The 13,496-nt window shown below is 54.3% G+C and overlaps 1 protein-coding gene across 1 annotated transcript; it reads left to right on the top strand.

Annotated features, from left to right (window-relative positions):
* Positions 1-1,642: 1,642 nt before the first annotated feature.
* Positions 1,643-13,039, top strand: hpn (hepsin; the record flags this gene model as incomplete). Its single annotated transcript, XM_078537307.1, has 5 exons — positions 1,643-1,830; positions 4,138-4,233; positions 6,862-7,004; positions 7,675-7,839; positions 13,001-13,039. Coding segments are annotated over 5 exons (631 nt in total), but the record flags the coding sequence as incomplete, so codon positions are not given.
* Positions 13,040-13,496: the final 457 nt, after the last annotated feature.

Raw genomic sequence — 13,496 nt, 5'->3', positions numbered from 1 at the left:
TGCCAAAACTATACAAGGCACTAGTTAGACCACACCTAGAATACTGTGAACAATTTTCATCCCCTTATCTAAGGAAAGATATACTGACATTGGATGGAGTCCAGAGAAGGTTCACTAGGTTGATCCTGGGTGTGGAGAGATTTTCTTATGAGGAGAGGTTGAGTAGGTTGGGCCTGTACTCATTGGAGTTTAGAAGAATGAGAGGCGACCTTATTGAAACATATAAGATTCTCAGAGGGTTTGACAGGGCAGATGCTGAGAGGTTGTTTCCCCTTGTGGGAGAGACTAGGGCCAGAGGGCATAATCTCAGAGTAAGGGGGTCACCCATTTAAAACAGAGATGAGGAGGAATTTCTTCTCTCAGAGGATAGTTAATCTGTGGAATTCTTTACCGCAGGGGGCTGGAGAGACTGGGTCGCTAAGTATATTCAAGGCAGGTTTTTAATCAGTCAGGGAATCAAGGGTTAGGGGGAAAAGGCAGGAAAGTGGAGCTGGGGATTATCAGGTCAGCCATGATCTCAATGAATGGCGGAGCAGACTCGATGGGCCGAATGGCCTACTTCTGCTCCTACATCTTATGGCCCGTCTCAAGGGAGCGCTGCACCATCAGGGGTGGGGCCATTCCTGAGGGAGCGTCGCTGCAGTGGGGGCGGGGTCTGTCCCAGAGGGGGGGTGGGGGCGGGGTCTGTCCCGGTCGGGGGTGGGGGGGCGGGGTCTGTCCCGGTCGGGGGTGGGGGGGCGGGGTCTGTCCCGGTCGGGGGTGGGGGGGCGGGGTCTGTCCCAAAGGGGGGGTGGGGGCGGGGTCTGTCCCGGTCGGGGGTGGGGGGGGCGGGGTCTGTCCCGGTCGGGGGTGGGGGGGGCGGGGTCTGTCCCGGTCGGGGGTGGGGGGGCGGGGTCTGTCCCGGTCGGGGGTGGGGGGGGCGGGGTCTGTCCCGGTCGGGGGTGGGGGGGGCGGGGTCTGTCCCGGTCGGGGGTGGGGGGGGCGGGGTCTGTCCCGGTCGGGGGTGGGGGGGGCGGGGTCTGTCCCGGTCGGGGGTGGGGGGGGCGGGGTCTGTCCCGGTCGGGGGTGGGGGGGGCGGGGTCTGTCCCGGTCGGGGGTGGGGGGGGCGGGGTCTGTCCCGGTCGGGGGTGGGGGGGGCGGGGTCTGTCCCGGTCGGGGGTGGGGGGGGCGGGGTCTGTCCCGGTCGGGGGTGGGGGGGCGGGGTCTGTCCCGGTCGGGGGTGGGGGGGCGGGGTCTGTCCCGGTCGGGGGTGGGGGGGCGGGGTCTGTCCCGGTCGGGGGTGGGGGGGCGGGGTCTGTCCCGGTCGGGGGGGGGGTCTGTCCCGGAGGGGGCGGGGCCTATGCTGAGGGGGGGGGGTCTGTCCCGGAGGGGGCGGGGCCTATGCTGAGGGGGCGGGGTCTGTCCCGGAGAGGGTGGGGCCTATGCTAGAGGGGCGGGGTCTGTCCCGGAGAGGGTGGGGCCTATGCTGAGGGGGCGGGGTCTGTCCCGGAGGGGGTGGGGCCTATCCTGAGGGAGCGGGGTCTGTCCTAGCGAGGGCGGGGTCTGTCCTGGCAGGGGTGGGGCCTATCCTGAGGGGGCACAGCTGATTTTGGGTACCGCAATGTGGAGACTGTTAGTCTGCCTGTTGTATTTCTATGTGTAGGAGGAATCGTTTTGTGAGCCTGTGGACTGTCTACACTGGGGCGATCAGACAGTCTGCGATGGGTGTGCCGAGCTCAGTGGACACGGTGGTTTATCACTCTGGCTATGAACCCTTTCTCAACCCAAACACTGAAGATAACAGCAACGATATCGCCATCCTACACCTGCAGGTCCCATTGAACTTCTCAGGTATGAAATCCTTCACCCTGTCTGCCATCACTCGTCTACACTGGCTCCTGGTCTGGCAACACCTCTCTTTTAAAATTCTCTGCCTTGTCTTAATATCCCCTTGTGCCCTCCCTATCTCTGTAACCTCCTCCAGCCCCTACAACCCTCCGTATCTCTGTAACCTCCTCCAGCCCCTACAACCCTCCCTATCTCTGTAACCTCCTCCAGCCCCTACAACCCTCCATATCTCTGTAACCTCCTCCAGCCCCTACAACCCTCCCTATCTCTGTAACTTCCTCCAGGTCCCTACAACCCTCCCTATCTCTGTAACCTCCTCCAGGCTCCTACAACCCTCCCTATCTCTGTAACCTCCTCCAGGCCCCTACAACCCTCCCTATCTCTGTAACCTCCTGCAGCCCCTACAACCCTCCCTACCTCTATAACCTCCTCTAGGCCCCTACAACCCTCCCTACCTCTGTAACCTCCTCCAGGCCCTACAACCCTCCCTATCCCTGTAACCTCCTCCAGCCTCTACAACCCTCCCTATCTCGGTAACTTCCTCCAGCTCCTACAACCCTCCCTATCTCTGTAACCTCCTCCAGCCCCTACAGCCCTCCCTATCTCTGTAACCTCCTCCAGCCCCCTACAACACCCCTGTAGAGCCGTACAGCACAGAATGAGGCCATTCTGCCCATCGTGCCTGTGCTGGGTCTTTGAAAGATCTATTCAATGAGTCCCCTCTCTCTCCCCCACCACCTCCCCTGCTCTGTCCCCCACAGACCTGCAAATTTTTCCCCTTCGAGTATTTCTCCAATTCCCCCTTTTTGAAAGTTCCTATTGAATCTGCTTCCACCGCCTTTTCAGGCAGCGCCTTCCAGATCACAACAACTCGCTGTGTGTAAAACAAAATCCTCCTCATCTCCCCCTCTGGTTCTTTTCCCCTGATTCTCTTCAATCTGTGTCCCTCTGGTTACCGACCCTCCTGCCCACTGGAAACACTTTCTCCTCATCGACTCTATCCAAAACCCCTCCTGATTTTGAACGTCTCAATTCAATCTCCCCCTTAACCTTCTCCGCTCCGAGGAGAACGATCCCAGCTTCTCCCAGTCCCTCCACATGAACTGGAGTCCCTGGACTACTATGGACCAATTTGGCCTCCTTTTCTCAGAAGGGATATAATTGCATTAGACTCAGTTCGGAGACACGTCCCTGAGCTGATATCTAGGATGGGGGTGGGGTTATCTTACGAGGGAAGGTTGGACAGGTTGGGCCCTGTATCCATTGGAGTTTAGAAGAATGGGAGGTGACCTTATTGAAATGTATAAAACCCTGAGGGGACTTGACAGGGTGGATGCGGAGAGGATATTTCCTCTTGTGGGAGAACCTAGAACCAGGGGGTCACTGTTTAAAAATAATATGAAGACAGAGATGAGGAGATTTTTTTTCCCCTCAGGAGGTGGTGAACCTTTGGAACTCTCTTCCCCAGAGAACGTTGGGAGGCAGGGTCAATAAATATTTTGAAGGCCGAGGTAGATAGATGCTTGATTAACAAGGGAGCCGAAAGGTTATCAGGCAGGGGGGGGTTTAGGTGGGATTGTGGAGTGGAGGCCACATTCAGATCAGCCATGACCTTTGTTGGATGGCGGAGCAGGCTCGAGGGGCCGAATGGCCTCATCCTGCTCCGAATTCGTACGCTCATCCTCGGAACGGTTCTGGTGAATCCCCTCCAAGGTGTCGACATCCTCCCTCAAAGCGTGGTGCCAAGGATTGGGCGCGCTACACCAGCTGTGGCCAAAGCTTGTGATTTATAGAGGGAGTGACTTATTGCTTTGGAACTCTACGCCTCTTTCCGAGCCCAGGGATTTCACTTTTATTGGCTTTTTACAAATCGTGCGCTGAGTTTTGCAAATCGGTTATATTGTATCTCACGTTAGATGTGGTCCCTGCCTTGGGACAGCACTTCCTGAACAATCCAGAGTGCGCCAACACATGGCGCAAACGGCCTATTTCAGATTGTCGGTCAGGCTTGCAATGTGGCTTACTTATACCTGCTACACGCATACAAATGCAGGGGAACCCGTCCTCTGCAGACAAAAGGGACAGTCGTGCATTCTCCACGGCAACGCCCCCACCAGTCGGAGCTGGCTTGCCCAACCAGTCGGCGGCCTTTTTCTCAAATTGTCGCTCCCCTTTGAAATTTGGAATTCTTTCATCTGTCCTACAACAGCGTCTTCTCTCTCTTCCCCTCGGCAACACTCCTCCTCCTGCCCTGTGCCGCCCGTTTATTGCCGATTATTGGTATTTTAAGGCCCTTGTGTCTTTCTCCAGACTACATCCAACCGCTTTGCCTGCCCGCCTTTGGACAGCGGCTCGTGGACGGGGCCTTGTGTAGCGTGACGGGTTGGGGCAACACCGAATACTACGGTGAGTAAACCTGCGCTGCGGGGCTTACCCTGACTGCCGTTGGACCCAGCTTTGTTCCCCAAGGGCAAGGGGTCGGTGGGAGATTCTGGGGGGGCGCGGCATCTGAGAGTGCCCCAGGTTCGCGGGACCGCAGAATGGTTCCTGCGCAGAAGGAGGCCATTCAGGCCCTTCCTGGTGTGTACCGACTCTCCGAGCGACCGGATCGCCGCACGAGGTTGCCCCGAGGTGCGTTGGATCGGGGTTCAAAGTTCAAAACTGCCCCGTTGATTGGGTTCCGCCTGGGTGTAGGCTTAAAAAGCTGTGGTGGGGTTGGGGGACTCTGATCATCATGCTACTTCACAAGTGAGGGATGACTGCAGCTCTGTGTGTCTGCAACCACACACCCCCCCCGCCCCGCCCCTTGCAGGAGCACTGTCGAATTAAACGGGACTGGGCAATTCGGCCGTGGGAGGCAGGCTTTAATGAATGACTGAAAAGAGGGGAGAGAGAGAGGCAGAGAGGTTTTAGGAGGGAATTCCAGAGCTCAGGGCCCCCCAGACAGCTGAAGGCACGGCCGCCAATGGCGGAGTGATGGGAATCGGGGGGTGGTCAAGAGGGCGGAATTGGAGGAGCGCAGAGATCTCAGAGGGTTGGTGGAGGTTACAGAGATAGGGAGGGTTGTAGAGACTGGAGGAGGTTACAGAGATAAGGAGGGTTGTAGGGGCTGGAGGAGGTTACAGAGATAGGGAGGGTTGTAGGGGGCAGGAGGGGGGTTACAGAGATAGGCAGGGTTGTAGGAGTTGGAGGAGGTTACACAGATAGGGAGGGTTGTAGGAGCTGGAGGAGGTTAGAGAGATAGGGAGAGTTGTAGGGGCTGGAGGAGGTTACAGAGATAGGGAGGGTTGTAGGGGGCTGGAGGTGGTTACAGAGATAGGGAGGGTTGCAGGGGCTGGAGGAGGTTCTAGAGATAGGGAGGGTTGTAGGGGCTGGAGGAGGTTACCAGAGATAGGGAGCGTTGTAGGGGCTGGAGGAGGTTACAGAGTTAGGGAGGGTTGTAGGGGTTGGTGGAGGTTACAGAGATAGGGAGGGTTGTAGGGGCTGGAGGAGGTTACAGAGATAGGGAGGGTTGTAGAGACTGGAGGAGGTTACAGAGATAGGGAGGGTTGTAGGGGCTGGAGGAGGTTACAGAGATAGGGAGGGTTGTAGGGGGCAGGAGGGGGGTTACAGAGATAGGGAGGGTTGTAGGAGCTGGAGGAGGTTAGAGAGATAGGGAGAGTTGTAGGGGCTGGAGGAGGTTACAGAGATAGGGAGGGTTGTAGGGGGCTGGAGGTGGTTACAGAGATAGGGAGGGTTGCAGGGGCTGGAGGAGGTTATAGAGATAGGGAGGGTTGTAGGGGCTGGAGGAGGTTAGAGAGATAGGGAGAGTTGTAGGGGCTGGAGGAGGTTACAGAGATAGGGAGGGTTGTAGGGGGCTGGAGGTGGTTACAGAGATAGGGAGGGTTGCAGGGGCTGGAGGAGGTTCTAGAGATAGGGAGGGTTGTAGGGGCTGGAGGAGGTTACCAGAGATAGGGAGCGTTGTAGGGGCTGGAGGAGGTTACAGAGTTAGGGAGGGTTGTAGGGGTTGGTGGAGGTTACAGAGATAGGGAGGGTTGTAGGGGGCAGGAGGGGGGTTACAGAGATAGGGAGGGTTGTAGGAGCTGGAGGAGGTTAGAGAGATAGGGAGAGTTGTAGGGGCTGGGGGAGGTTACAGAGATAGGGAGGGTTGTAGAGACTGGAGGAGGTTACAGAGATAGGGAGGGTTGTAGGGGCTGGAGGAGGTTACAGAGATAGGGAGGGTTGTAGGGGGCAGGAGGGGGGTTACAGAGATAGGGAGGGTTGTAGGAGCTGGAGGAGGTTAGAGAGATAGGGAGAGTTGTAGGGGCTGGAGGAGGTTACAGAGATAGGGAGGGTTGTAGGGGGCTGGAGGTGGTTACAGAGATAGGGAGGGTTGCAGGGGCTGGAGGAGGTTATAGAGATAGGGAGGGTTGTAGGGGCTGGAGGAGGTTACCAGAGATAGGGAGCGTTGTAGGGGCTGGAGGAGGTTAGAGAGATAGGGAGGGTTGTAGGGGCTGGAGGAGGTTACAGAGATAGGGTTGATGGGGCTGGAGGAGGTTACAGGGATAGGGAGGGTTGTCGGGACTGGAGGAAGTTACAGAGATAGGGAGGAAGTATATAGTTCCAGTTCAGGATGGTGAGTGACTCGGAGGGGAACTTCCAGGTGGTGGTGGTTCCCGATGTATCTGCTGCCCTTGTCCTTCTAGATGGTAAAGGCTGTGGGTTTGGAAGGTGCTGTCGAAGGAGCCTTGGTGAGTTCCTGCAGTGCATCTTGTAGATGGTACACACACTGCTGCTACTGTGCGTCGGTGGTGGAGGGAGTGAATGTTGAAGGTGGTGGATAATCAAGCGGGGCTGCTTGGTCCTGGACGATGTTTAGACGCGAGCAATTACAGATATCTCCTGGGGGTCGGGTGGGGTTGGGTGGTGTGGGGATGGGTGGTGGGGTGTGGAGAGAGGGACTTGTCCCCATGTGCCTGAAAGTGAAAGACCGGCGATGGTCCAGGTCCCAGTCTCGGGGCGCATCGGTACTAATCGCTGACGCGTTTGACGCAGGTCAACAGTCCGACGTGCTCCGAGAAGCTGACGTGCCCATCATCAGCAACAATCGATGTAACGGCCCCGATTACTACAACAACCAGATCACGCCCAGCATGTTTTGTGCCGGGTACAGCGAGGGCGGAGTTGATGCCTGTCAGGTGAGTGTTTGGCCATCCCGACAGGCGCTGGGACAGCCTCGCAGGCTGAACCCTCTCCCGTGCTTGTGCTGTCCTTCCCCACCGAGGGAATTCCAATCCCCCGATCCTGCTGCCCCTCAACCAGGCGCTAGTGAGGCTAAAATACCAACAGCTCCTCCACATACAAGCACTCAAAAAGAGAGTGTGCGTTCCTCTAGCGCCTTCCTTCACCTCCGGGACATCCCAAAGGGCGTCACAGCCGGCGGGATACTTTATTTTATTTTTGTTGTAATGTAGGAAGCAGCAGCAGCCAATTTGTGCACAGCAAGATCCCACAAACAGCCATGTGATCATGACCCAGATCACCTGTTTTTAATGACGTTGGTTGAGGGATAAATATTGGCCCCAGGACACCGGGGGGGTGGTTTAATGTCTCATCCCGAGAGACAGCACCTCAGACATGGTGGAGCCCCCGATGGTGATGCGCCCCCCTCTGCCCTGGGCCTGGGATTGTAAACCCTGGTTTATGTACTCCGGTGTTGGGGCGCCTCGGGAAGAATTGGAAACGCAGTCCCTCTGATCTCGGCCAACTTCTCTCTTTCCACCAACAGCTTGGCTCTTTGTTGATTGTAACTCTCTTTTCCCCTCCCCACCCCCAAACCCCCCCTCTCTCTCTCGCTCTGTCTCTCAGGGTGACAGCGGTGGGCCTTTGGTTTGTGAGGACCATCTCTCGAATCGGACTCGGTGGCGTCTCTGTGGGATTGTGAGTTGGGGAACAGGCTGTGCAATGGCCAACAAGCCTGGAGTTTACAGCAGAGTGACAGAATACCAGGAGTGGATCTACCGGGCAATGCAGGTAGGATCAACCCGTGACCTGGGCTCGTCACTGAAGGACTTGTGCCCCTCCCTGCTCGTACACACACAGACACAGACAGACAGACACACAGACAGACACACAGACAGACACACAGACAGACACACAGACAGACACACAGACAGACAGACAGACACACAGACAGACACACAGACACACAGACAGACAGACAGACAGACACACAGACAGACAGACAGACACAGACAGACAGACAGACACACACAGACAGACACACACAGACACACACAGACACACACACAGACACACACACAGACAGACACACACACAGACACACACACAGACACACACAGACAGACAGACAGACACAGACAGACAGACACACAGACACACAGACAGACAGACACACAGACACACAGACAGACAGACACACAGACAGACAGACACACAGACAGACAGACACACAGACAGACACACAGACAGACAGACAGACACACAGACAGACAGACACACAGACAGACAGACACACAGACAGACAGACACAGACAGACAGACACAGACACACAGACACAGACACACAGACACAGACACACAGACACAGACACACAGACACAGACACACAGACAGACAGACACACAGACAGACACAGACAGACACACAGACAGACACAGACAGACACAGACAGACACAGACAGACACAGACAGACACACACAGACAGACACACACAGACACACACAGACACACACACAGACACACACACAGACACAGACACACACAGACAGACAGACAGACACACAGACAGACAGACACACAGACAGACAGACACACAGACAGACACAGGGACAGACAGACACAGAGACAGACAGACACAGAGACAGACAGACACAGAGACAGACAGACACAGAGACAGACAGACACAGAGACAGACAGACACAGAGACAGACAGACACAGAGACAGACAGACACAGAGACAGACAGACACAGAGACAGACAGACACAGAGACAGACAGACACAGAGACAGACAGACACAGAGACAGACAGACACAGAGACAGACAGACACAGAGACAGACAGACACAGAGACAGACAGACACAGAGACAGACAGACACAGAGACACACAGACACAGACACACAGACAGACAGACACACAGACAGACGCAGACAGACACACAGACAGACACAGACAGACACAGACAGACACAGACAGACACAGACAGACACAGACAGACACAGACAGACACACACAGACACAGACAGACACACACACAGACACAGACACACACAGACAGACAGACACACACAGACAGACAGACAGACACAGAGACAGACAGACACAGAGACAGACAGACACAGAGACAGACAGACACAGAGACAGACAGACACAGAGACAGACAGACACAGAGACAGACAGACACAGAGACAGACAGACACAGAGACAGACAGACACAGAGACAGACAGACACAGAGACAGACAGACACAGAGACAGACAGACACAGAGACAGACAGACACAGAGACAGACAGACACAGAGACAGACAGACACAGAGACAGACAGACACAGAGACAGACAGACACAGAGACAGACAGACACAGAGACAGACAGACACAGAGACAGACAGACACAGAGACAGACAGACACAGAGACAGACACAGACAGACACAGACAGAGACAGACAGACACAGACAGAGACAGACAGAGACACACAGACAGAGACACACAGACAGAGACACACAGACAGAGACACACAGACAGAGACACACAGACAGAGACACACAGACAGAGACACACAGACAGAGACACACAGACAGAGACACACAGACAGAGACACACAGACAGAGACACACAGACAGAGACACACAGACAGAGACACACAGACAGAGACACACAGACAGAGACACACAGACAGAGACACACAGACAGAGACACACAGACAGAGACACACAGACAGAGACACACAGACAGAGACACACAGACAGAGACACACAGACAGAGACACACAGACAGAGACACACAGACAGAGACACACAGACAGAGACACACAGACAGAGACACACAGACAGAGACACACAGACAGAGACACACAGACAGAGACACACAGACAGAGACACACAGACAGAGACACACAGACAGAGACACACAGACAGAGACACACAGACAGAGACACACAGACAGAGACACACAGACAGAGACACACAGACAGAGACACACAGACAGAGACACACAGACAGAGACACACAGACAGAGACACACACAGACAGAGACACACACAGACAGAGACACACACAGACAGAGACACACACAGACAGAGACACACACAGACAGAGACACACACAGACAGAGACACACACAGACAGAGACACACACAGACAGAGACACACACAGACAGAGACACACACAGACAGAGACACACACAGACAGAGACACACACAGACAGAGACACACACAGACAGAGACACACACAGACAGAGACACACACAGACAGAGACACACACAGACAGAGACACACACAGACAGAGACACACACAGACAGAGACACACACAGACAGAGACACACACAGACAGAGACACACACAGACAGAGACACACACAGACAGAGACACACACAGACAGAGACACACACAGACAGAGACACACACAGACAGAGACACACACAGACAGAGACACACACAGACAGAGACACACACAGACAGAGACACACACAGACAGAGACACACACAGACAGAGACACACACAGACAGAGACACACACAGACAGAGACACACACAGACAGAGACACACACAGACAGAGACACACACAGACAGAGACACACACAGACAGAGACACACACAGACAGAGACACACACAGACAGAGACACACACAGACAGAGACACACACAGACAGAGACACACACAGACAGAGACACACACAGACAGAGACACACACAGACAGAGACACACACAGACAGAGACACACACAGACAGAGACACACACAGACAGAGACACACACAGACAGAGACACACACAGACAGAGACACACACAGACAGAGACACACACAGACAGAGACACACACAGACAGAGACACACACAGACAGAGACACACACAGACAGAGACACACACAGACAGAGACACACACAGACAGAGACACACACAGACAGAGACACACACAGACAGAGACACACACAGACAGAGACACACACAGACAGAGACACACACAGACAGAGACACACACAGACAGAGACACACACAGACAGAGACACACACAGACAGAGACACACACAGACAGAGACACACACAGACAGAGACACACACAGACAGAGACACACACAGACAGAGACACACACAGACAGAGACACACACAGACAGAGACACACACAGACAGAGACACACACAGACAGAGACACACACAGACAGAGACACACACAGACAGAGACACACACAGACAGAGACACACACAGACAGAGACACACACAGACAGAGACACACACAGACAGAGACACACACAGACAGAGACACACACAGACAGAGACACACACAGACAGAGACACACACAGACAGAGACACACACAGACAGAGACACACACAGACAGAGACACACACAGACAGAGACACACACAGACAGAGACACACACAGACAGAGACACACACAGACAGAGACACACACAGACAGAGACACACACAGACAGAGACACACACAGACAGAGACACACACAGACAGAGACACACACAGACAGAGACACACACAGACAGAGACACACACAGACAGAGACACACACAGACAGAGACACACACAGACAGAGACACACACAGACAGAGACACACACAGACAGAGACACACACAGACAGAGACACACACAGACAGAGACACACACAGACAGAGACACACACAGACAGACACACACAGACAGACACACACAGACAGACACACACAGACAGACACACACAGACAGACACACACAGACAGACACACACAGACAGACACACACAGACAGACACACACACACAGACACACACACACAGACACACACACACAGACAGACACACACAGACAGACACACACAGACAGACACACACAGACAGACACACACAGACAGACACACACAGACAGACACACACACACAGACACACACAGACAGACACACACAGACAGACACACACAGACAGACACACACAGACAGACACACACACACAGACACACACACACAGACACACACACACAGACACACACACACAGACACACACACACAGACACACACACACAGACACACACACACAGACACACACACACAGACACACACACACAGACACACACACACAGACACACACACACAGACACACACACACAGACACACACACACAGACACACACACACAGACACACACACACAGACACACACACACAGACACACACACACAGACACACACACACAGACACACACACACAGACACACACACACAGACACAGACACACACAGACACACACACACAGACACAGACAGACACACACAGACACACACACACAGACACAGACAGACACACACAGACACACACACACAGACACAGACAGACACACACAGACACACACACACAGACACACACAGACACACACAGACACACACACACAGACACACACAGACACACACAGACAGACACAGACACACACAGACAGACACAGACACACAGACACACAGACACACAGACACACACGCAGTTAAATACAGAGTAAAGCTCCCCCTACACTGTACCCATCAAACACTCCCAGGACAGGTACAGCACGGGGTTAGATACAGAGTAAAGCTCCCTCTACACTGTCCCCATCAAACACTCCCAGGACAGGTACAGCACGGGGTTAGATACAGAGTAAAGCTCCCTCTACACCGTCCCCATCAAACACTCCCAGGACAGGTACAGCACGGGGTTAGATACAGAGTAAAGCTCCCTCTACACCGTCCCCATCAAACACTCCCAGGACAGGTACAGCACGGGGTTAGATACAGGGTAAAGCTCCCTCTACACCGTCCCCATCAAACACTCCCAGGACAGGTGCAGCACGGGGATGGATCTTTGCGTTGTGTGGTGCAATGGGGGGTAACTGAGAGTTGCTGTCTTGGCCGGAGGTGGTGGGGTCGGGCGGTGGTGATTGGCTGGAGTTGGAAACGTGTCCCAGGGGTGCAGTAACCCATCGTTTGAATTATATTTGCAGATGTACAAGGACAGGGAGGGAATTCACTCGTTGAATTAAAGGAGCCTTTTGGAATTGAGGAAATGCCGGGGCAGCACTTGTCCAGGGAATTTTACAGTGCTGTGGAAGCTGCTTTTATTTTTATATTGCGAAATGAACATTCCTGTTTGATATGTCGGAGATCCCGGATGGGTTGCTGACAGCCTGTGAAGTGTCCAGAGGACTTGCTTGCTGTTGAATGTTTCTACACCGTTCACCTCTCCCCGAGGTTCAAAATTGTTTCACTTCAAATTTCGGAAGGTAAAAAGAGTTTTAATAGTTGGACGACGGTTAAGCTGCTCTCGCTGTCCAGAGGCTGGAGCGCAGCTTTGGGGATTTCCGGGCACCTTTTCCAAATGCCTCGCCGAGCAGATGAGGGATGAGAGTTGGAGTTTAAATTGTTTCTGGGGACGGGTAAAAGGGGGGGTGGATTTCCTGCTTTCCACAAATCGAGCCAGGCTGTGCCGTGTCTTTATTT

This window comes from Cetorhinus maximus, unplaced genomic scaffold, assembly GCF_964194155.1.
Source record: "Cetorhinus maximus unplaced genomic scaffold, sCetMax3.hap1.1 HAP1_SCAFFOLD_2160, whole genome shotgun sequence".
Taxonomy (NCBI): Eukaryota; Metazoa; Chordata; class Chondrichthyes; order Lamniformes; family Cetorhinidae; genus Cetorhinus; species Cetorhinus maximus.
This window is presented reverse-complemented; position numbering and strand designations above follow the sequence as displayed.